We start from the raw sequence: 25,630 nt of genomic DNA, 5'->3' as shown, positions 1-25,630 counted from the left end.
CTTCTGGTAGTGTGGCGACCAGAATTGAACACTATATTCCAAGTGCGGCCTAACTAAGGTTCTATAAAGCTGCAACATGACTTGCTAATTTTTAAACTCAATGCCCCGGCCGATGAAGGCAAGCATGCCGTATGCCTTCTTGACTACCTTCTCCACCTGCATTGCCACTTTCAGTGACCTGTGTACCTGTACACCCAGATCCCTTTGCCTATCAATACTCTTAAGGGTTCTGCCATTTACTGTATATTTCCTATCTCTATTGGACCTTCTAAAATGCATTACCTCACATAATGATCTGCTAATTTCCATAAGCTAGCCAAGAACCCGCTGACAGGTTCTCCGTGTTTCTCCACGCCATGTTGAAGTGATACCTCTGGAGTATAACAGAGGGCTTTGGGTTGTCGTGGTTTTTCACCAGGTCTATTAGTTAATTAAAAGTTTTCAAGTCAGGGGTATCCAGAGAAGTCAGACATTTCATGATGCTGAAGGTGCTGTCAACAATATCACTTTTTGTTTTTCATCTCCTTCAATATTGCTGGCACAGAAAAAGTAACACATGTGCTCTGTATCTTGGGCCCAGTCTTCCCCACTGGTATCGTAGGGCTCAGGTTTTCTGAAAAGATTCATAATTTCTTATCCTTAATGGAGAAGATTATCAACTTCTGGAGGTTGTCCAGAAAGAGAATTTTTTAAAAATATATAGTCTTCATCGCCAATGCCATGATTTAACCAAGGCCAGCTACCCGTCACCAGAAACCCTTTATTGGAAACCAAAGGAAGAGCCACACCTGTGGGTTACAGCAAGCAAGTCTGTACCCGGGGACCTACAGCAATGGTAAGGGTTACACTCTCTTCCACCTTCGTCCGTCGGGAAAAAGATACAGAAATCTGAAGTCACGTACCAACAGATTCAAGAGCAGCTTCTTCCCTGCTGCCATCAGACTTTTGAATGGACCTACCTCGCATTAAGTTGATCTTTCTCTACACCCTAGCTATGACTGTAACAGTACGTTCTGCACTCTCTCCTTTCCTTCTCTATGCACGGTATGCTTTGTCTGTGTAGCACGCAAGAAACAATACTTTTCACTGTGTACTAATCATGTGACAATAATGAATCAAATCAAAATCAAAAAAGCAACAGGTATTAACCTCTCCACTGCTCACTTCCCAACGGATGAGCCTTCGCTCGCTCAAAAAGGGAGTTTGTGCTCCACGAAACCCACGGGGAGATTTACCGACCATCTCCCGTGTCCTTCGCGGCCGTCATAACACTGATTCTGCTCTCTATAGGTTGACAGAATTTTTTGGGAAATGAAAAGCCAGTTTTTTGTTTCCGATCATGTTTCTAGGAATACTGCACGAGACAAAGCTGACACTTCAGCAGAAATTAGCTGTGATGAAAGAATTACCTTGTCAATCATTTGTTGGGATGAAAGTAAAGAAGAATGTTTAATCTGTGGTTTCAAACGAACAATAATGCCATATTCTCAAAATAAATCTCCCAAATTGCAACCAGAACAAATCTGTTGCTATTTAAAACGATTCAAATCTAAACCACTTCAAAACAAGAGGCATTGAGAGTAAATTACTGCCCCAGTTCATCTTACACAATTTAAAAATGTTCTTTCACAAACTTACTGCCTCAAATACTATTCTTGCTGACCACAATTCTTGAAATATACAACATACGAGCTGCCATTTTTTTTAATGCATGGTCGATTTAATTCAGTTAGCTGGACAGCTGGTTCGTGATGCAGAGCGATGCCAACAGCACAGGTTCAATTCTCGAACCGGCTGAGCTTATTCATGAAGGATCCACCTTCTCAACTCTGCCCTTCATCTGAGGTGTGGTGATCCTCAGGTTAAATCATTGCTAGTCAGCCACTTAGTCATCTGGGACTATGGTGACTTTATTTTTTACATGTCTTGTTGTACTACTTTCTTACTATCCACGTTCATTTTCCCATTATGGAAGGTACTTGTATGGAAAAAGAGACACGTGGCAGCAGAACTGAAACACCTAAAATAAGCTGCAAAACATAATAACTACCTTCTTATTCTATTTCTGATTTTTAAGCATCAGATTAGTGAAATTATTCAAGAGTCTGTACTGACCTTGTTATGCTCTCTTCAGAGTTTCTTGTCTCTATGACATAAAAGGGATCAGAAACTGTTTAAGATCAAATCAGACTTATCGGGTGCGATTTTCCAGCCTCGCTCGCCCCGAAACCAGAAAATCCCACCCAAGGTTAATGGACTTGTCCATGGTCCGCCCCTCGCCCACTCCGATTCCCATAGCGGGCGGGACGGTAAAATTCCAGCCAAAATCTCTGGAGAATCAAAAGATGGCTGCTAAAGGTCACATGACTCAAGACTGGCCACAGCTTCTTGAAATTTCCAAACAGCAAAAGCAACACTCATCAGTACTGAATCTCACACCTCTCTTTGTGAGGGCATTACAATTAACAAAATTAGGGAGCAGCAGACGGTCGATCTCTCCAGCCTGAACTATTTCAAAGGGAGAGCCTTTGAAACTTATTATTCCTGCAGAGGCACACTGAGCCACCATTTATCTCATTAGGTGGACAATGGATTTGGCCAGAGGTGCAGAAACTGCTCGTTAACCTGCAATTGCCTCATAACGGACCACATCACATGATCCTACGGAGCATTTTGAATAATACATTTCGAGACCACTCTACCGACAGTAGTCCAACCAACAAGAACAACAGACCTTAGGTTGACAAAGCAACCGGCAACAAGTCTCAGCCCCCTATTATCTGGAAGTTTCTGACCATTGCTGTCAAGCAGATCAAGTCAATGTTCAGCAATCTCATCTCCCTGCATTGCCATCCATGGTAAAGAAGCTCTGTACTGCTACCTTCAGCCAGGAGCTCAACAGAACTGTAATTTCTCTGAGAAGGAACCACCCTCTGGACTCTGGAAATCATGTGAGCTCGTATTTATTCCTGTGGTCCTTTTACTGCGGAGATGCCGGCGTTGGACTGGGGTAAACACAGTATGAAGTTTAACAACACCACCTGACTCACCTGAAGAAGGGGCTTAAGGCTCCGAAAGCTTGTGGCTTTTGCTACCAAATAAACCTGTTGGACTTTAACCTGGTGTTGTTAAAACTTCTTACTGTCCTTTTACTGTTCCAGTTGTTCACTGTTGTTAAATTCCTTTTTCCTATTCCCCTATTTGTGTGTGCATGTCTGTATAATACATATACACACACACGCATCCACCCACCCACGCACGCACTCACCCACCCACCCATCAGGGTTGACTGTGTGAATAAACTAACCTTCTGTTTAAATCATAAAGAGAGTTTGCTGAGAGTCATCTTAGAAAATTAGACTTCACAAACTGAGGGTTTGGGGAACATGCCACCTCTCATTTTTAAAATCATTAAAAACACATCTACTTGCAGATAGATGACAAGAGGATGATGGAGTTCAGTTCATCTCTCTCTGCTGTCCATAACCCAAGGATAATAATTAATAATCCTTAAAGGTCTTCTAACCAATGTGGTTTGCGAACAAAATATTTATGGTTGAAGAACCAGATTTTTGAGCACTGTCAAATCTTAAATTTCACTCTTCAATAAACTGAAATACCAAGTACTTCAGTTAGTTTCGGATTTTGCTTATCAAAGCCAACTTGACATTTTGCAAAACCAATTGCAGTTCATCATCAAAATAAAGAGGATGATGGAAGTGGAGTTTTCACAGGCCAGAGTAGCAAACACAGGCAACACCAACCCTTCAGAGGGATTACTTAGGATAGAAACCCTGCAGTGCAGAAGGAGGCCATTCGGCCCTTCGAGCCTGCACCGACAACAATCCCACCCAGGCCCTGTCCCTGTAACCCCACATATTTACCCGACTAATCCCCTTGACATCCCCTAACACTAAGGAGCAATTTACCATGGCCAATCAACCTAACCCATGCATTTTTGGAGGAAACCGGAGCACCCGGAGGAAACCCGCGCAGACACGGGGAGAATGTGCAGGCTCCACACAGACAGTGACCCAAGCCGGGAATCAAATCTGGGTCCCTGGTGCTGTGAGGCAGCAGTGCTAACCACCGTGCCACCATGTCGCCCCTCCTCTCCATTTTGATGTCCCTACCAGCCTGGCTCTCTATGTTGTGGCATTTAATTCACACTTCCGGAGGCATTTCCATTTTGAGGTGGTCTCATGGCCCCCTGATCATTTCTGCACAGCGTCCACCACTCCCAGTGGGGCTGCCAGTGGACCGTGGCTGTGCATCATCCGATTGGGCCAGCAGCCTCTAACAACCTGCCCCTCTTGTTAAGTGGGCAAGGATGTAGAGGTGGCTAATTTGCAGGCTGCCTCCCAGAAGAACATGCCAGGGAGCGCACCACACACCCATGCTGAGCTGGGACCTGAAAATTGTCCAGTTGTCTGAAAATAATAAGACCATAATGGAGAACTCACAGGACTTAAAAATCCTTCCAAACAAGCAGATGGCTGGCAGTAAGAATGGGAGACTCCTGTTCAGCCAAGCTTGATGTGGCGACAGAATAGCCACCTGTTCCAGGAATTACTCGCAATGAGAACAGTTCAAAGTCAGTCTTAGTGCACCACTAGGTGTGGGAAGAGAATTGGAATTGTATGATGATATCAGTGTCAGATATTACAGAATCATGCATCAGTGTGGTTTTTAAACTGGTCATCTATCAATTTACATCAGAATGGAATAATCACGAGTAGTTTGAAATCTGGAGGATTACCTTTCTACCTTCCACTGTAAATTGTTGCAATGTTCAACACTGAAGAGGAGTGTTTTACAACTTAACTGAAAAGACCTGAACCACAGCAACCCAGCTACTTGCTTTCGTAGGTTCTCACTACCCGATCGTTCATCAAAATGCATGTTCCTTCAATTGTTTATACATGTTCAAAGATGGCAATGGTTTAAAACAAGCATTTAGTAGATAAAAGGTAGAAATTAAAACTTGCCAAAGTAATCTGCATTATCTTGGCTCCAAAAAGAAGATTGAAACCAAAGATTAAGTCGCCAAAACCTGTGGATTAGACCTTACCTACATAATCAATATTTGGGATCACCAACCTGGAAAAGCACAAACCATCAATCTAGAATAAAATATTCACTGCAAAGCATTATTTTAACAAGTACTCATGGAATTAAGAAAAAAGCAGGCCCCAGTTTAATGCCTTATTGAGCAAACAAGATAGTGGAAGAATGAATCAAATTCGCTTTAACCACTCCTAGTAAAAGAATTAAGTGGAGATGGAGAAGCACAACATGCAACCAGGCTTGTTTGACATTATTAGACACACATTATTTTTTTTTACTGAGTTCAAAGAAATGAGTGAAAAATGGGAAACATATCCTGTGTGGTACTGAGAGCAAGCATTATAAGAACAGTAATGGTCACAGTAAATCACTTCCTACATACTGTATAACCATTAATGCTGGACAAAGTTTTAGTCAATAGTTTACTTGTTGCCGAGCACTGACTTTGTAATGCTTTCTCCATAAATATTTCCTAATAGTACAAATTACTCTATTTTATCACACTCTATAATTTATTTGAACAAACTATCCATTTCTGTGGACCTTACACAAGCTCCATTTAAAGCAATAAACTTCCATGTATAACACAGTGTCGTGTGAAGTTTCAGGAAATGCCATTATATTGAAAGGCCTGGTCAGGGAATAGCTATTAACTGTGGTAGCCTTACAAAAGAAACCTCATTCAGCCACCCCATTAAGCCTCCCGTATGTTACAAAAACAAATTGAGGTTGATTTTGACTGCCTTCGCTGGGCGATAACAAGACATTAAGAGCCTCAAAATGGAGTAGATATCCTTATCAGCTGGCTGGCTGGCAATGTGGTTGACTCCATTTTGAAAGGATGCTGTCACCAGGAGTCCAAAACACCTGTCCTTAGGACATGAATATGGCCTTAATCATTTATTTGTCTTTCATTCTTTCATGGAACGTGAACATGACTGACAAGGCCAGCATTTGTTGACCGACCCTAATTGCCTTTGAGAAGATGGAGGTGAGCCAATGTCGTGAACCGCTGCAGTCCATTTGGTGTAGATGCACCCACAGTGCTGTCATAGAATCCCCTACAGTGTAGAAGGAGGCCATTCGGCCCATCAACTTTGCACTGACCACAATCCCACCCAGGGCCTATTCCCATAACCCCACATATTTACCCTGCTAACCTTCTGACACTAAGGGACAATTCAGCATGGCCAACCAACCTAACCCTCACATCTTTCGAGTGTGGGAGGAAACCGGAGCACCCGGAGGAAACCCACGCAGACACGGGGAGAATGTGTAAACTCTACACACACAGTCACCCCTGCCGCCCATTGTGAATGGTGGTGATGTGGGGTTTGGGTGGGGAATGCGGGGGTGGGGTGGGCAAGTTGAGGGTGACCATGCAGCAAGAACGTACTTTATATTTACCCGAAAATAAAAGCGAAATACTGCGGATGCTGGAAATCTGAGATAAAGCAGAAAATGCTGGGAATACATAACAGGTCTGGCAGCATCTGTGTAGAGAGAAACAGTTAACATTTCGAGTCTGGATGACTTTGTTTCAGAGCTTCAAAATGTTAACTCTATTTCTCTCCCTCAGGTGCTGCCAGACCTGAATTTTTTCAGTATTTTCTGTTTCATTTTATATTTACATTCCTCATCAGCTGCCACAAGTGAGCTGATAATGGAATTCTGTGGAAATGGTCACTGGACCACCTCCGATCTGTTGATAATGATGTTCCTTTATAGTCGCTAGGCCAAAATACTGGAGCCTACTTCCTGTGGCACAGTGGTTCGCACTGCTGCCTTACAGCGCCAGGGACCTGGGTTCGATTCCCGGCTTGGGTCACTGTCTGTGTGGAGTGTGCACATTCTCCCCATGTCTGCATGGGTTTCCTCCGGGTGCTCCAGTTTCCTCCCACAGTACGAAAGACGTGCGGGTTAAGTGCATTGACCCGAACAGGCGCCGGACTGTGGCGACTAGGGGATTTTCACAGTAACTTCATTGCAGTGTTAATGTAAGCCTACTTTGACTAATAAATAAACTTTACTTTACAAGAGAGACGAGGAGATTTTTATTTCACACAATCTGGATCAGGGAATCACGGGCTGGAAGCGGTGCTGGAAGTCAACTCAGCAGCAACTTTCAAATGGGAATTGGTCAAGTGCATGAAGGAAAAAGGCACAGTAAGAAGTCTCACAACACCAGGTTAAAGTCTAACAGGTTTATTTGGTAGCACAAGCTTTCAGAGCGCTGCCCCTTCATCAGGTGCCCCTTCACCTGATGAAAGGGCAACACTCCGAAAGCTTGTGCTACCAAATAAACCTGTTGGACTTTAACCCGGTGTTGTGAGGCTTCTCACTGTGCCACCCCAGGCCAACGCCGGCATCTCCACATCATGAAGGGAAAAAGAACTGGGCTACGGGAAACAATCAGGGAAGTGGGAGTAAATGAGCAGCTCTTTAAAAGAGTTAGCAAAGACTTGATGGTTCGAATGGCTTCCTCTCGTATTGTGTCTTTCGATAGTTCATCAGCTGAACAAATATGCATTTAAAGTATATACTTCAAAAGTAAGGCGACTTGACTTTTGCAGCATTTGCAACAGATGCATAGGGCAGAATTTTCCCATCCTGCCCACCATGGGAATCGTAGCGGGAAAGACACAGACCATGCAAAGGTCCATTGGCCTCGGGCAGGATTTTCTGATCTTGGGGTGAGCGCAGCTGGAAAATCTCACCCATAAAGTTGACTTTACCCCTAGTGGAGAGGATAAGGACACCATCAGGTTTTGCCTTGTGACCAGGGGAATGAAAGACGAAATGAGAACAATAAGTTAAACTTCTAAGCACCAGGGACCCTGGTTCGATTCCCGGCTTGGGTCACTGTGCGGAGTCTGCACATTCTCCCCGTGTCTGCGTGGGTTTCCTCCCACAGTCCGAAAGACGTGCTGGTTAGGTTCATTGGCCACACTAAATTCTCCCTCAGTGTACCCATACAGGCATCAGAGTGTGGCGACTAGGGGATTTTCACAGTAACTTCATTGCAGTGTCAATGTAAGCCTACTTGCGACACTAATAAATCAATTTTAAAACTTTAAACTTTATAAAGCAGCAAATGTTAAGAAAATATACTTTCTTTGCACAATCCGTTCATGCAATCAGAATAACAGTAGGGAGAGAAAGTGTATAACATTCTAATCAACTACAAGCCAGCAAAGAATAAATACAATAGATTATATTTTGAATTAAACATTCGGCAGTGAACTTTAGCTTAATCTCAATGCAATTGCACAATATCGTAAATGCAATCTGATAACCGTAATCATCTAATTCCCGACATTCATTATTCTAAACCAACTATTAGTGAATATTTAGAAATAAGAATCTATTTTTCTTTTCAGCCAAGCGTTTAATTACTCAGGAAATGAGCTCAACGCCCAATGCCATCATCTAAAATAAGAGTCAGCATGTGCCACACATTGTTGTTCATGAAATCAGAGAAAAGCAATAAGGGAAATTCCTAACATACTCTGCAATTGCCTGAATAATTCCAGATATCTGTTACACTGTACAAAAACTGTACGTTTAACTGTGCAACATGTAGGCTTTTATTGCTTTGTTAACAAGTGAAGTGCATTAAAATTTGTTTAATTTCTGTTGGTCCACGAGAGGAAGAAAGACTTGCATTTACATAGTGCCTTTCATGACCACAGGACGATGCAGAACACTTCACAGACAATTTGCACACAAGAATCTTTCATACATAGCAATGTGAGAATGACCAAACGATCTGTTTTTGTGATGCTCATTGCCGAATATATACTGACTATTACACTAGGGCCGGGATTTTCCGGCCACATCAGGCTGGGATCCGCCACAGGAGTTTCGGCAGCCCAGCCAAATAGCCATTGTCTTTTGGAGGGACTGGATGATCTCGGTAGTGGGCGGGGCCAGAAAATCCCACCCAAAGGATAACTCCCCTGTTCTTCTTCAATATAGTGCAATGTGGTTGGCTCTCAACTGCCCTCCGAGGGCAACTAGCGATGGGTAATAAATGCTGGCCAGCCAGCGACGCCCATGTCCCACGAATGAATGAATGAATAAAAGAATGGGATCTTTTATATTCACATAGGGTACATGGGGCTTTGGTTTAACACCACAAGCTTGGAGTCACCACACACAATTGGACTGCTTTACTTGAACTCCAAAATTCTAGAACAAATGTGAAACTATGTACACATGCATCATCTTTTATTGGGTTCCAAAGTCTAGAGGAAATGGAGTGCACTGAGCTGTGCTCCGACTAAGAGAAGATGTGGCAGTAAATATAGAATATACACACTGTATAGGCCACTGCTAGCAACAGAATGCAAACTCACATACTTAGATGGACCATGTGCAGATGTTGGGCGGCACAGTGGTTAGCACTGCTGCCTCACAGCGCCAAGGATCCGGGTTCGATTCCAGCCACGGGTGACCGTGTGTGTGGAGTTTGCACATTCTCCCCGTGTCTGCGAGGGTTTCCTCTGGATGCTCCGGTTTCCTCCCACAGTCCAAAGGTGTGTAAGTTAGGTGGATTGGCCATGATAAATTGCCCCATAGTCAGGGAGATTAGCAGGGTGGGGGTTACGGGGGATAGGGCCTGAGTGGGGTTGTTGTCGGTGCAGACCCAACAGGCCAGATGGCCTCCTTCTGCACTGTAGGACTTCTATGATTCCATGATCGTAGAGGAAAGTGGGAGCTGTTTTGCACTAAGTGATTCTGCACCGGAATTGTCATGTCTTGAACATGATACAGCTTAACAAGGTGCTTATTATAATATATAACACATCCCAATTCAACTATTACACTGATAAATGGAACACATCATGATGCTGTTTAAGTATTTCACAGTTAATGAAAACTTAATATTCTGCCGTATGCAACTCATTCCAATATGCCCCAGTCAGAAAGAAGCAAAAGCTGATCTCAAAGGATTAACTGACTGATAATTTTCAAGCAACCTTGTTTTTGGAGCACTTCTTCAACTAATATTATTCATAAAGAATTTATATTTTCAACTTTAATGCCTCACAATCACAGAAGTGAAAATTGGCGTGTGTTGCGTGAGTTGGAAAAACAATGTTGCAAAGGTTCTGTAAAAGTCTTTAAGTGCTTCATCACATACTCCCTTTTGTTATACAGCTACTTAAATTACTATCCTCCCAACTCCCAGAGTTTTATGGCTTCTTAGATTACGCAAGTATTTTAAATCTTGAGTTGTGGGCCAGAGGCAAGAGGAGAAAATGCATTAGATCCCATCTTTAGTTCAGACAATCTGTCAAGTTTGTGCTCACAGGTAAGGGACTCTAGTGCTAACAAAATGGAATATTCTTTTTCTGGGCACTCCAAGTTCATGCACAAGATAATCAGATGCCAAATGAAGCGTCATTTTGTCCCAACAACATTCTTAACCCTAATATCAGCAAAGCAATCCCTCTATTGTATATGTGTGGGGTTTTTTTAACTTTCTGTAAAACACCTTGTCTAGTTGAATTATTTCATATTTGAATGGATTATTGAAGGCCCACCAACGCCTTTAACTTCTCGGGAGGCTAAGGAAATTTGGCATGTCAGCTACGAATCTCATAAACCTTTACAGGTGCACCATAGAAAGCATTCTTTCTGGTTGTCTCACAGCTTGGTATGGCTCGTGCTCTGTCCAAGACTGCAAGAAACTACAAAGGCTCGTGAACAAAGCCCAGTCCATCACGCAAACCAGCTTCCCATCCATTGACTGTGTCTACACTTTCCGCTGCCTTGCCAGCACAATCAAGTTCACGCAGGCACCTTGGACATACTCTCTTCTGTCGGGAAAAAGATACAAAAGTCTGAGGTCACATACCAACCAGCTCAAGAACAGCTTCTTCCCTGCTGCCATCAGACTTTTGAATGGACCTACCTCATATTAAGTTGATCTTTCTCTACACCCTAGCTGTAACATTACATTCTGCACCCTCTCCTTTCCTTCTCTATGAATGGTATGCTGTCTGTATAGCGTGCAAGAAACAATACTTTTCACTGTATACTAATACATGTGACAATAATGAATCAAATCAAATAAAACATCAGTCCAAGTTGGGTTATAAAATAACCCGGATGGATGAAAAGTCAGTGTAGAATCTGGTAATTTTAATTGAAGAAAATATTGGAATGTTTACTCCAAGGCAATCTGGATTAAGTGGATCGGACTATTATAAGTTGAGGTTGGCTTCATTCTTTGATGTAGTTTAACCTTCATAGTCATCATTCAAAAAGTCAGGGTGGGGTAAGAAGACAGCACATACACTGGAACAAGGATAGGTCATATAACCCTCTGAACTTGTTCTTCCATTGAACTCATAGCTAATCTGTGACTGAAATCCATATTCCCATCTTGTCCCATGTCCCTTCATGCCTTCAGATGACAAAAATTGATTTAAAATTAGTTGCCCAAACATCAATTACAGTTCACAGAGAAGAATTTCAAACTACTGCTACCTTTTGCATGCAGAATTGTTTCCTAAATTCACTCCTGAATGGCCTGCCTCTCATTTTTAAACAAAGCCTCCTTTTCCTAGACTTTCCAACCTGCAGCAGGTTAACCAACCTGGTTAAAGACAGATGCAAAGTACTCACTCACTCAGCCATGCCCTCTGCCTACATGGCCAGAATTTTTTGTTGCTTAGATGGACACATGCCCGACCCAAAAACACATGAAATCGCAATAAAAGATGTCCAATGCGCGTCCAGAAATCATTGCGCACTCGCATGTATTTTGCTCGGTGGGTGTGTGCAGGAATTGGAGACGCATCCACCAACAAGCAAGCAGGCACTGTGGCCCATTCAGGTCCAAATTTTACACGGCCCATCTGCTTTTATTGCTGGCGGGTGGGCCAATTGTCCAGGTGTCCTTTATGTTTTAATTGCAACCTTGATCCGGGGGCTGGGGAGGCTGGAATTAAATGTCAGGGCTGAAATAAAATTCAAAAAAGTTGTCTGTGTCTGAGGTTTGTGTTCAGATATGCTGCCTAGACACTCATTGCAGGGTTTTTCCATCAGTTTTTTTCTTATAGGTCAGAAGCTGCCTGAGACAGCTCCACAATGGCTGTATCCCTGAAGAAGCACATTAGAAGCACCAGCTCACTCCCTTCCATTTCCTCAGAGTCTACCCTCTTCCCGCCCTCCCTGGCAGCATTGAGCATTTCCCAGTGCCAATAGTTGCTCAGCCAGCGTGAAATCTCATTCCAGGGCCACCTCCAGGCCTGTCGAGTGCACACACCCGATGGGCAAAAAATTCAGATCCATGTGTATTAATCCCCTTTTTGGTCCCTAATGGGCCCCACTTCCTGCCACCCTTTTACTGCTTGTATGTCTGTGGATTCCCTTTTGCGACCAGGCTAACTGGTCTGTAATTCTCTGGCTGTTCCTTTCCATCGCAAAGTAACACGCGTGATATTTCAATTTAAAGGAATTATTCCAAAACTGAAATAACTCTAGCAGATTATAATTAGGGCATTGCAATGTTGTCCTTTATAATCCTAGAATGGACATCCACCTGGTCCTGGGAATATGTCGCTGTTTGTTGTCATTATTTTCCCCGTTACTGTAATCTTCTTCCTGTTAATTTTACTGCGTTGTCATCCTGATTCAAACTTAATTTCCTCGGCTTAGTCAGCATTTTCACTGCCCATGTGAGCCGCCTTCTTGAACTACTGCAATCTCTGTGATGTAGGTACATCCAAGGTGCTGTTCGGGAGGGAGACCAGGATTTTGACCCGGTAATGGCAATGAAACGGCCGATATAGTTTTGAGTAAAGGTGGTGTGTGGCTTACAGGGGAAGTTGCAGGTGGTGTCCTTCTAGGTGGCACAGGTCACGGATTTGGAAGCTGCTGTTGAAGGAGCCTTGGTGAGTTGCTGCATTGCACCTTGTAGGTGGCAAACACTGTTGCCACTGTGCATTGGTGGCAGAGAATGTGGTGGATGGGGTGCCAATCAAGCGGGCTGCTTTGTCCTGGGTGATATCGGAAATCCTCGAGTATTGTTGGGGCTGTACTCATCCAGGCAAGCGGAGAGTATTCCATCATACTTCTGATTTGTGCCTTGTAGATGGTGGACAGGCTCTGGGGAGTCAGGAGGTGAGTTGCTCTCCACAAAATTCCCAGCCTCTGACCTGCTCTTATAGCCACAGTATTTATATGCTTGGACCAGTTAAGTTTCTGGTCAATGTCAACTCCCAGAATATTGACAGCGGGGGTTTCAGCAGTGGCAATGCCACTGAATGGCAAGAGGATTCTCTCTTGTTGCTTTGCACTAGTGTTAGAATCACAGAATCCCTACAGTAAAGAAGGAGGCCATTTGACCCATCGAGACTATACCAACTCGCTGACAGAGTATCTTACCCAGGCCCATCCCCACTCAAATGTTAAAGCTTTTCCTCAATCTTCAGGTTTAAACATTTTTGCTCCAGGAATTGACAGAACTGCAAGGATGACAGGTCATCTTGGATAACAGGCAATCTTCTTAATCAATTACATTTCAGAATCGAGGAAAAAATAGAATTTAGCATGGCCAATTGTTAGAATGTAACCAGTGATAACTTTGTATTGGATGTAATGTGACCAATGGGAACAAGATGTAGGGGTCAGCTGACCCAGTAAAACATGGAACCAATTACAGAGTGATGTAATAGTCAGCTGACCTGCTGACTCACTATAAATAAGGAACTATGTGGAATTGTGGGGAGCTTGGAGTGGCCCAGGGCGAGGCCCCAAATTTGGAGTAATGATGTTTCTTTATTAAACCCTTTCTTTGAGTTATAAGCTGGAGTAAGTTTTGTTGTATTTTCATTAGCTGCATTTTGAAGAGTTCCTCCTGAAAATACACCAATGGCCAATTTAGCATGGCCAATGCGCCTAACCAGCATATCTTTCAGACTGTGGGAGGAGACTGGAGCACCCAGAGGAAACCCACGCAGACACGGGGAGAACATGCAGACTCCATAGAGATAGTGACCCAATCCAGAAGTCAAACATGGGTCCCCGGTGCTGTAAGGCAGCAGTGTTAACCACTGTGCCACCATGCCACCAAGAAGAACAGCAGAATAGGAGATGAGCAGGGAAACTAACAGGGTCAATGAGAATCAAATCCGGTACAGAAACAAAAATAGAGAGGGTCAGAAAGTTGGATGCGAAGAGACAGAAAGAAACAGAAACCTATTTTAATCTTCAATTTTCAAAAATCCCCATCAACTATCTGTGGCCTGCAGAAATGAGCCCCCTTAGTTCCTACTGTTCACCTTCTGAAGAGGTGAAGCAGCATAGCCAGAACATTGGAAAATATCTGACCTAACTTTCTTAAGTTTAAAGTGGAATGAATTGCAGTAATTTCTTGAAATTCATGGAGAGATTAACAACGAGATCGCATGTATTTTTATTTGTTAGTGTCACAAGTAGGCTTACATTAACAGTGCAATGAAGTTACTGTGAAATTCCCCGTGTCGCCATATTCCGGCGCCTGTTCAGGTACACTGAGGGAGAATTTAGCATGACCAATTAACCTAACCAGCGCATCTTTCGGAAGGTGGGAGGAAACCGGAGCACCCGGAGGAAACCCATGCAGACACGGGGAGAATGTGCAGACTCCACACAGACAGTGACCTGAGCCGGGAATCGAACTCGGGTCCCTGGAGCTGTGAGGCAGCAGTGCTAACCACTGTGCCACCGTGCCGCCCTTTTTGCGAAGCTCCCGGTGAATCAGCACAAGTGGTCAAACAAACTCACAATTTGCAACTCACAATGTATCTCTACCTCGCCAGAATGGGCGAGGTTATTTTAATACTATAACAGTGTGACCATAAAACTGACCAGTTTTTCGCCAGGAAATTCTGGCCCAATGTATCCAATTGCATTCCACCAAGCAACTTCCTCTTCCAGACACTAAATCCAAAAGAAACATAGCTCCCAAACCTGATACACACCTTTGATTATTCTGAGTTACATCATTTAAATTGCTCAAGTCATTTGACCAGACATACCAAGCACAATAGGAAAACAAACTTCTAACATACTCGGGGGCGGGGGGGGGGCAGTGAATCTGCCATCCCGCTGTCCTGCTTTTGTAGCACAGCGAGCCAGGAGACTAGCAGACGCAGTTTTGCGGGCTCCCTGCTGGGCACCACGGCCTCCACCCGCCAGATTTCCATATATTTTAAGTATCATTAGTGGGCCCTGGACTGAAATCACCGGGCCTGCTAGCCTCTCTCCCCCCCAGGAGTGGTTCACTCCAGCAGGGTTTACTATAGCTCCCCACGTGCAAGGAGCTGGCTGCCCGACCCCACCGGAGAGAAGGAGGTGGGCAATTGTGGACCCCCCCGAGGGTCAGGCGCCGGGGGGTGCCCAGGGGCCACCTTGGCACTGCCTGCCCACTGGGCCTAATGGGGACGGGGCCTCTGGGGGGACGATCGGTGGTGAATCCCGCTGCCACTTTGCACTCGGGCTGAATGACAGAAGGAGGGAAGGCAGCAATTGGGGCTGGCCATGGGGGGGGGGGGGGGGGGGCGGGTCAGGGCTGCAAGTGGGGGTCGGGGCTGGGCCCGGGCAGGACTTGTGGGGAGGGGAGGGGGTCAGGGCTGCAGGGGGGGTCGGGGCTGGGCCCGGGCAGGACTTGTGGGGGCCAGCAATCAGGGTGGGGGAGGGGGGAAAGAGGTCACATGTCTGGTGATGCGGGGGTCGCAGGGCTGGCCAGCGATCGGGAGGCCGGCAGTGCGGAGCCACTGCACATGTGCCGATTTTAGTGCTGACAGATCGGCGCATGCGCAGAGGCGCGTTCAGCACTCTGCTGCCGGCCTCTCCAGTGGGAATAGGCTCCACCCTCTGGTTTCTGGAGTGAATCACAGTCGTGCTATCTGCAGAGTGTGGGAGATTCATTTTGAAACTCCCGCTGAAAAACCAGCGGGATTTACTCCAGTTTTTACGTGAATTCGACACTTAGAATTTTTTGGGGAGAATCGTCCCCTTGGTTTTAACAAAGTTCCCATTTTATAAAAAATTAAGTGGATGATTTAATGCTAAAATTGCAAATCCATTCGAATTCACAAGTCTTGGTTTTAAATTTCTAATGTCACTGCCTTTAAGCTTCAGGGACTAATGAAAATCCAAACTTATCTAAAGTTGAGAGATTTGGTAGAACAGGATGATTTAACTTTCCAATGGCAATGTACATGTTAGCCAAGTTTTTGAACTTTGCCGGGGAGCCAAGTGTACAATTTTAGATTTCACAGCATGGTCTGCGCTCCATATTACAAACAAAACCCACAGTGGTTATTATCTAATCATATCAAATGCATAGATAAAAAATTGAAAAAGCAGTTTTAAATAAGTACATTACTGAAGACTCGTGAGCAAAAGGTTGAGAATATAAAAATTACTGCACCTGAATTGCGGAAAAATAGCCAAATAAAATTAAGGCCAGAATTCTCTGGCTGTTCATGCCAGTGAGATTCTCTGGTCCCGTTGGCAGCACACCCCATGCAGTGGGTTTCCCAGCAGCGTGGGGTGGCTTGAATGGGAATTCCCATTGACAACAGCAGGACCAGATCCCGCCATCAATGAACGGTGTACTGCTTTTCCAATATCTCTCACCCACAATTACAAATTGGTACAGCACAGTGGTTATCACAGCTGCTTCACAGCGCCAGGGACCTGGGTTCAAATCGAGCATCGAGTGGCTGTCTGCATGGACTTTGCACAGTCTCCCTGTGTCTGCATGTGTTTCCTCCGGGTGCTCCGGTTTCCTCTCACAGTTCACTCCATTCCAGTCCAAACTATTCCAAGATGCCGTCATAGAGGTTTACAGCATGGAAACAGGCCCTTTGCCCCAACTTGTCCATGCCGCCCTTTTTTTTAAAAACCCCTAAACTAATCCCAATTGCCCGCATTTGGCCCATATCCCTCTATACCCATCATACCCATGTAACTGGCTAAACGCTTTTTAAAAGACAAAATTGTACCCGCCTCTACTATTACCTCTGGCAGCTTGTTCCAGACACTCACCACCCTCTGTGTGAAACAATTGCCCCTCTGGACACTTTTGTATCTCTCCCCTCTCACCTTAAACCTATGCCCTCTAGTTTTAGACTCCCCTATCTTTGGGAAAAGATATTGACTATCTACCTTGTCTATGCCCCTCATTATTTTATAGACCTCTATAAGGTCACCCCTCAGCCTTCTACGCTACAGAGAAAAAAGTCCCAGTCTATCCAACCTCTCTTTATAACTCAATCCATCAAGTCCCGGTAGCATCCTAGTAAATCTTTTCTGCACTCTTTCTAGTTTAATAATATCCTTTCTATAATAGGATGACCAGAACTGTACACAGTATTACAAGTGTGGCCTTACCAATGTCTTGTACAACTTCAATAAGACATTCCAACTCCTGTATTCAATGTTCTGACTGATGAAACCAAGCATGCCGAATACCTTCTTCACCACTGTTCATCTGTGACTCCACTTTCAAGGAGCTATGAACCTGTACCCCTAGATCTCTTTGTTCTGTAACTCTCCCCAATGCCCTACCATTAACTGAGTAAGTCCTGCCCTGGTTCAATCTACCAAAATGCATCACCTCGCATTTGTCTAAATTAAACTCCATCTGCCATTTGTCAGCCCACTGGCCCAATTGATCAAGATCCCATTGCAATCGAAGATAACTTTCTCCACTGTCCACTATGCCACCAATCTTAGTGTCATCGGCAAACTTACTAACCAGGCCTCCTATATTCTCATCCAAATCATTAATATAAATGACAAATAACAGTGGACCCAGCACACTGCTGGTCACAGGCCTCCAGTTTGAAATACAATTCTCTACAACCACCCTCTGGCTTCTGTCAAGAAGCCAATTTTGTATCCATTTAGATACCTCACCCTGGATTCCGTGAGATTTAACCTAATGCAACAACCTACCATGCGGTACCTTGTCAAAGGCCTTGCTAAAGTCCATGTAGACAACATCAACTGCACTGCCCTCATCTACCTTCTAGGTTACCCCTTCACAAAACTCAATCAAATTTGTGAGACATGATTTTCCACTCATAAAGCCATGCTGACTGTCCCTAATTAGTCCTTGCATCTCTAAATGCCTGTAGATTCATCTCTCAAAATACCTTCCAACAATTTACCCACCACAGATGTGAGGCTCACTGGCCTGTAGTCCCCAGGCTTTTCCCTGCAGCCCTTTTTAAACAAAGGCACAACATTTGCCACTCTCCAATCTTCAGGCACCTCTTCCGTGGCTATTTATGATTCAAATATCCCGGCTAGGGGACCCGCAATTTCCTCCCTAGCCTCCCACAATGTTCTGGGATACACTTCATCAGAACCTGGGGATTTATCTACCTTGATGCGCTTTAAAACTTCCAGCACCTCCTTCTCTGTAATATGTACACTCCTCAAGACATCACTATTTATTTCCCCAAGTTCCCCAACATCCATGCTTTTCTCATGGTGTGGCATGGTGACTTCCTTTGAGCTGTGCCCAGCATACACTCTAATTCTATCTTTTGCTCTTGTTCTATGCTTTTAAAACGCTACTCTCACTCTTATACATTCTGCACCCTCTCGTTTCCTTCTCTATGAACGGTATGCTTTGAATGTATAGTGCACAAGAAACAATACTTTTCATTGTATACTAATACATGTGACAATGATAAATCAAATCCAAAGATATGTAGGATAGGTGGAATGGCCATGCTAAATTGCCCCTTAGTGTCCATAGATGTGTAGTTAGGTGGATTAGCCATGGTAATGTGAGGGGTTATGGGGATGGGGTGGACCTGGGTAAGATACTCTTTTGGAGAGTTGGTGCAGACTCGATGGGCAGTATGGCCACCCTCTGCAGTGTCGGGATTCTATGATTCAGCCCAGTGGGCAGGATTTTACGGCCTCGCTCGGGCAAGACCGGAAATTCCCACCCAAGGTCAACGAAGATCTCCGTTGTCGGACACTTGCCCATGCCAATTCCAAGGCGGTAGAGCTCCGGCCATTGTGTCAGGTCTCTGAATGAGCAATGCACCGAGTGGCATTCCCCTGCCTTCTCACTGTAACCCTGCATATTGTTCCTTTCTAGATAGTGGTCCAATTCTCTCTTCAAAGCCTCAATTGAACCTGCCTCCACCACACTCGCAGGCAGTGCAGTCCAGATCATAGCCACTTGATGGGAGAAGAAGTTTCTCCTCATGTCTCCGTTGCCTCTTTTGCCACCTGAATATATTTTACAGAATAAATTTGCAACAAACATAATAAGCAGAAGTGCTCAGAAATCATTTTTAAATAGGTTCCACAAACCGAGAATAGAATTTAAAACATGCCACTCTTAAATGTGCTTTGTGGCAGTATGCAAAACCCTTTACCACAGGACTCAGACTTTTACAATTAGAATCGGTGCAAAGTGATTTTTCTTGAGATAACAAAAATATGAAGAATTTCAGATTTGCCGGAAGATTTCCACCACTGTATGGAATGTGTTCGATTAATGGGAACTTAAGTCCATATTATTTAAATCTGAAATCTCTTTAATGTTACAGCCCACATCTATAAACATATTGTGTGAAGTTATGATAAACTCTTGAACAGGCAGCTCCAGCGGACACTTTCAAAGCTGCTGCACATTAATTCTGCTACATAATACTTTTCGAAACTGCACATCTGCAACTGATTTTGCTCCATCAGTTTTAAGATGCACTTTAGACTGCAGTTACTAATTTTTTTTTGGAAGAGTCTAAATTACAAAAAAACTTGAGAGCACATCAAAGCGGTAAACTAATCTTTGTCCCCGATCTTGGTCACCAAACCCAAAAGAGAGAGCTAAGACATTTAATGGAATAAGGATTCTCCTATAAAGTACAGGACAAATTAACTTAAGGAAAGTCTTTTCTTATTTTCATCACAATAAATCAATTAGCTGCGCCAACACCAACCTGAGGGTTTGAGCATTTCATCTCCAGAGACTCCAAGTCCACGTGGAGACAAACGACAAACGAATGTCTGGTTTCGGGACCGGGGGTTTGTAGCTTGTGTGAGGTGATGGCCAGAGTCGAGGTGCAGCCCAGGGGTTCTATGAGGTTACATGCCCTCAGCTGCCCAAGTAAAGTATACACACTGAACTGGCTGAGGCTGATGGTCCAGGGGAAAGCATCACCTGACAAAATAAGAGAAAAGAAACCGTGATCATTAAGTAACCGTTCCAACAAATGTTGCTCCAACTTCTGCACCCCTCCCATGATTATAAGACCATAAGACATAGGAGCGGAAGTAAGGCCATTCGGCCCATCGAGTCCACTCCACCATTCAATCATGGTTGATTTCAACTCCATTTACCCGCTCTCTCCCCATAGCCCTTAATTCCTCGAGAAATCAAGAATTTATCAATTTCTGTCTTGAAGACGCTCAACGTCTCGGCCTCCACAGCCCTCTGTGGCAATGAATTCCACAGACCCACCACTCTCTGGCTGAAGAAATTTCTCCTCATCTCTGTTCTAAAGTGACTCCCTTTTATTGGTACAATAATGTGAAGCAAAGAGTTATCATCTTAAACCCAACATTAGCACATTGATCATAGTTAAAAATGTAAAAGATAAACATTTGTTATTCCAAGCTATCTACTCAATATCTCATTCAAAGAGCTGGCAAAGGCACAATAGGCCAAATGGCCGCCTTCTTTCCTGTGCGATTCGAAGAGGCATATGGTGTTTTCCCCTTAAATAAGTCTAATAGAATATTCTCCACTGTGATGGAATACTCTCCACTTATCTGGAGACTCATTCAAGAAGTTCAACACCATCCTGGACATAGCAGCCTGCTGGATTGGCACCCCATCCATAACCATTCACACTTTCTACCAGCGATGCACAGTAGCAGCCATGTGTACCATCTACAAGACACATGGCATGAGAGACTGAACAGGGGGAGCAAGAGACAGGGCAAGCAGAGAGTGAAAGGGGGGCAAGTAAAGAGCGAGAGACAGGCAGTGAGAGCAAGAGAGGGGGAAGGAGAGAGCGAGAGACAGGGCAAGGAGTGAGCGAGAGACAGGGCAAGGAGTGAGCGAGAGACAGGGCAAGGAGAGAGCGAGAGACAGGGCAAGGAGAGAGCGAGAGACAGGGCAAGGAGAGAGCGAGAGACAGGGCAAGGAGAGAGCGAGAGACAGGGCAAGGAGAGAGCGAGAGACAGGGCAAGGAGAGAGCGAGAGACAGGGCAAGGAGAGAGCGAGAGACAGGGCAAGGAGAGAGCGAGAGACAGGGCAAGGAGAGAGCGAGAGACAGGGCAAGGAGAGAGCGAGAGACAGGGCAAGGAGAGAGAGCGAGAGACAGGGCAAGGAGAGAGAGCGAGAGACAGGGCAAGGAGTGAGCGAGAGACAGGGCAAGGAGAGAGCGAGAGACAGAGCAAGGAGAGAGAGCGAGAGACAGGGCAAGGAGAGAAAGCGAGAGACAGGGCAAGGAGAGGAAGGGAGGAGGAATGGCCTACTCCTGTTCCTTTCTCAATGATAATCAGTGATTGAGCAATATAGATGTGAAGACACAGAAAGATACATAATATTTAGAAGATGGAATGAAGGAGGCACCATAACGAACAGTATTACAGTTACCAAGCCTTGTTTCACATAGTAGTATTCAGTAACCACAAATACAGCACAAATTCCAGAGGATTATCTTTAACGGACTGATTAAGGTCAGACATTAGCAAGTTTGTTTTTAGCCAGCTCCTTTTTGGTATTATTTCACATTTCTTTGTTTCAGGGCCAATTAAACCTGTAATCTGAAATTAATTTCCAACAGAACAAAATAACTAAATCACTGAATGATCTGGGGGTGACAACATGACACCTCTTCAATCACCTTGGGACAGGTTTGTCAAATTGCATGTCTTTAGTGATACCAAAAGCAAAGGCCTTTTGCAAACGCTTAAAGATTTTTTCTCATAAGTTCAATATTTATATCACCTATTATACATGGCAAGGTAAATAAACATTTCAAACTGCTTTGACTGAACGAACAAAATAGTTTTTAAGTTAAAAAATGTGATAGACAGCATCTTGCTGATGTAGGGCAGATGCAGTTAGTTTGACTTACCTTTCGCCGTTCAACACTAACTTTCTGGAAGGGAGAACTGGTCACAGCTCAGCAAGGACAATGAAACATCTGGGATCTCAGTGATAGGTGGGACTAACAGTCTATCTCCTTAATCTCTGGGATTTAAGGATTGTGAATGAAAGAGAGAAAGATTGGAGAATAAAAAAACAGAAATGTTGGTAAATTACACCAAGAAGACCTTTCAGCCATAGTACACCAAGAGGGCTCAACATTGTACAGAAACAATGGCAGTGAAGGAATGGTTATGTATTTCCAAATCAGAATGGTGTATGGCTTAAAGAAGAACCTGCATGTGGTGCTGTTCTCATGCATCTGCATGAGAAAACATTCCCACTGGCTCACTGGAATCTCTGGCCTCCGACCAACTAAAACGGAGAAGGGTGATTTTAGAGGACGTGGAATGCCTTGAGAGACTTCGTCAGGAACACAGAAAGGCGAAGTTGAAGCATCGGAAAGAGCGCACAAACCTCCACCCAACTTATCTACCTGACCCTTCAAGCACCACCTGCCCACATGTGGCAGAGTCTGCAGATTGCACATTGAATTTATCAGTTATCTCATAACCCATCAACTTGAGTGGATGCAAGTCATCATTGATCTCAAGGAACTGCCTAAGGAGGTGGAGGGTCTATACTCTTGGCTATCTCCAGTGTCGTCAGCCATTTCTCGCTATTAGGTTCAAAGAATCAAATTGGCTGAATACCAGCAACTATAACAAAAGGGATCTCAGGATGAGGCCCAGATGGATCGTCCATTCAGCACTTCTGGCTGAAAATGACTACGAATGCTTCATCTCTGTCCTTTTCTCTGACACGCTGGGCTCTGCTTTCATTGAAGATGAAGATGCTTTTCGTGCCTCCTCCGGGTAGTTGTTTAATTGTCCATCACCATTCATGGCTGGATATGGCAGGATTGCAGAGCTTTGATCCGATCCATTGGTTGTGGGATCAATTCGCTTTTTCTAAAACATGCTGCTTTCCTTTCTTGGCCAGAGAGATTGTATTAATGATTATTATGTTGCCAGAAAGGTGCTTGCCTGTTAGATTCAAGCCTTAAAATTCTGCACAGAATTTAATGGGCAATTAATGTGCAAATCCAGCTAGTTCTTAAAAACAACTAACAGGGAAAGGGAGAGATGGTGTTTGTGTAAAGCAAACATTGGAATGACAAAAATCAACCACAATGTTCGGAAGATTAGCAGCACACACTGGGGGCGATTCTCCCAAAAGTGCTGAATTGGCGAGAAAACTGGTCTAGATCACGACTGTTTATTCAGTGCAACTTCAGACCCGAATCTCCCCACTCTGTGCATGGCAGAGGTCCCAATCATGAATATCAGACCCCCCCAATGGGAGGCAGAACCCCCCACCCCAGCAGACCACCCCCCCCCCCAATCGCTGGCCTCCCCCCATCCTAGACCGATCCCCATGCAGAGTGGCAGCAGGACTCCCCCACCCCCACCAATCACCCCCTAGGCCCTGCTCACAACAGGCCCCACCCCCTTGGAGCTGCCCCATGCCTGGTGGGCAGTGCCAAGCTGCCCCCTGGGCATGGACACTTTGCCCTTTGGGCAGTGCCAGGGGGTACAGACTGGCACTGCCAGGGTGCCCATGCACCCCCCCCCCCTTCACTCCGGCGGGATCTCCCACTAGTTTCCCGAATGTGGGGAGCTACTCTATACCCCGCCGGAGTAAAGTACTCCTGGCGGGGTGGGAGATGCTATCGGGCCCGGAGAGTTCCGTGCCGGGCCCGATAATGACATTTAAACTACATTTAAAATATATTTAAAACAGATTAAAATCACTTACCTCTCTTCCCACCAGCTTCCAGCGCAGTCCCGACTGCGCCTGTTCTCTGGCTCTGGGAGGCGTGCGTGTGTTGGGAACACATGCGCGAATCCCGCGAAATGGTCGACACGCGATACTCCCGAACAGAGCCGGCAGAAAGTTTGCGGGTCGCAATGGAAGAATCGCCCCCACCATTTCTCTTAATCTTCTGAACTTGCTGGTGGATTTTTCGGTGAATAATGATGTTTGCCATTATTTTGCCACCATTTTCCAGCAAGATGTATCACTTTATTAGCATATCTGATATAGCTTGATAACATTAAGAAATCTTCAGTGCGTTATTGTAAATGCTACAGTTCTCCTGCTCTCTTTGTGATTGTTATTTCTCGATCTCACTGTTTAATAGCAACGGCAAAGTCTGTTACATGCTTCACCAGAAAAATAAATAATAAAAATCTTACATGAACCTCAACTCACGCAATGCAACTGTTAGCCACTTAATGCATCAAAAGTAACACATATTCATCAATTCTGCTCACGTTGCTGCATCAAATTAAAAATAGCAAGTAATATGGAGTGCAAAATGGGAAAACTAGAATACTAAGCTTATCTGCCTAGTTACTTGTAAGCAATTAATATGTTCTTTATGAGCAGCATAAACTGGGTCCTTCACTGTACTCCATTATTCTCTACAAAAAAATGTGTTATCATTATCAGAACAGCCTCTAAGGAGCTGTCCCTCACCCTTTCTAGGGGTGTCACGGTGGCACAGTGGTTAGCACTGCTGCCTCACAGTGCCAGGGACCTGGGTTTGATTCCCATCTTCGGTCACTGTCTGTGCAGAGTCTCCGCGTGTCTGCGCGGATTTCCTCCGGGTGCTCTGGTTTCCTCCCATATTCTGAATGACGTGCTGTTTAGGTGCATTTGCCATACTAAAATCTCCTTTAGACCCGCACAAGCGCCGGAGTGTGGCAACTAGGGGATTTTCACAGTAACTTCATTGCAGTGTTAATTAAGTCAACTTGTGACACTAATAAATAAGCTTTAAAAAACTCAAGGTAATCAACTAGCAGCTACCACCCTTTGCCTGTGTTATATTCAAAGAATCTGACAGCACGGAAGGAGGCCATTCAGCCCATCATATCTTTGGTAGAGTTATCCAATAGTGCCACTCCCCATTCTTCTCTATAGCCCCGCAAAACTTTCCTTTTCCAGGCTATATCCCAATTGATAGGTACAATACAGAAAGGAGGCCGTTTGACACATGTCTGTACTGACTCTTTCAAAGCTACCTTCCCTGTTCTTCCCCATAGCGCTGCAATTTGTGCTTTTTCAACGACTTATAGTTTAGAAGGGGTGATATCGATGCTTGATAAGGGCAATGTTGTTGACGTGGTATTCATGGACGTCTGAAAAATATTTGATACAGTACCGCACGACCGACTTGCAAGCAAAGTTATAGTTCATGGAATAAATGAGACAGGAGCATCACTGAGACAAAATTGGCTGAGTGACAGGAAACAAAGATAATGGTTAATGGATGTTTTCCAGGCTGGAGGAAGGTTTTTAGTGGAGTTCCCAGGGGTCAGTGTTGGAACCCTTGCTCTTCGTGACATGTATAGATGGCTTGAC

General features: G+C 44.5%; 1 protein-coding gene across 7 annotated transcripts in view; it reads right to left on the bottom strand.

Moving 5' to 3' along the window:
- Positions 1 to 25,630, bottom strand: part of vps13b (vacuolar protein sorting 13 homolog B) — a 993,302-nt gene that overhangs the window by 378,412 nt on the left and 589,260 nt on the right. For all 7 annotated transcript variants that reach the window (XM_078215655.1, XM_078215652.1, XM_078215654.1 and 4 more), the window contains exon 24: positions 20,043 to 20,263. In XM_078215655.1, coding sequence (XP_078071781.1) covers positions 20,043 to 20,263 — 221 coding nt within the window. The remainder of the gene's footprint in view (positions 1 to 20,042; positions 20,264 to 25,630) is intronic.

Source organism: Mustelus asterias, chromosome 7 (assembly GCF_964213995.1).
Source record: "Mustelus asterias chromosome 7, sMusAst1.hap1.1, whole genome shotgun sequence".
Classification (NCBI taxonomy): Eukaryota; Metazoa; Chordata; class Chondrichthyes; order Carcharhiniformes; family Triakidae; genus Mustelus; species Mustelus asterias.
The sequence above is the reverse complement of the archived record's forward strand: the minus strand, read 5'-3'. Positions and strand labels throughout refer to the sequence as shown.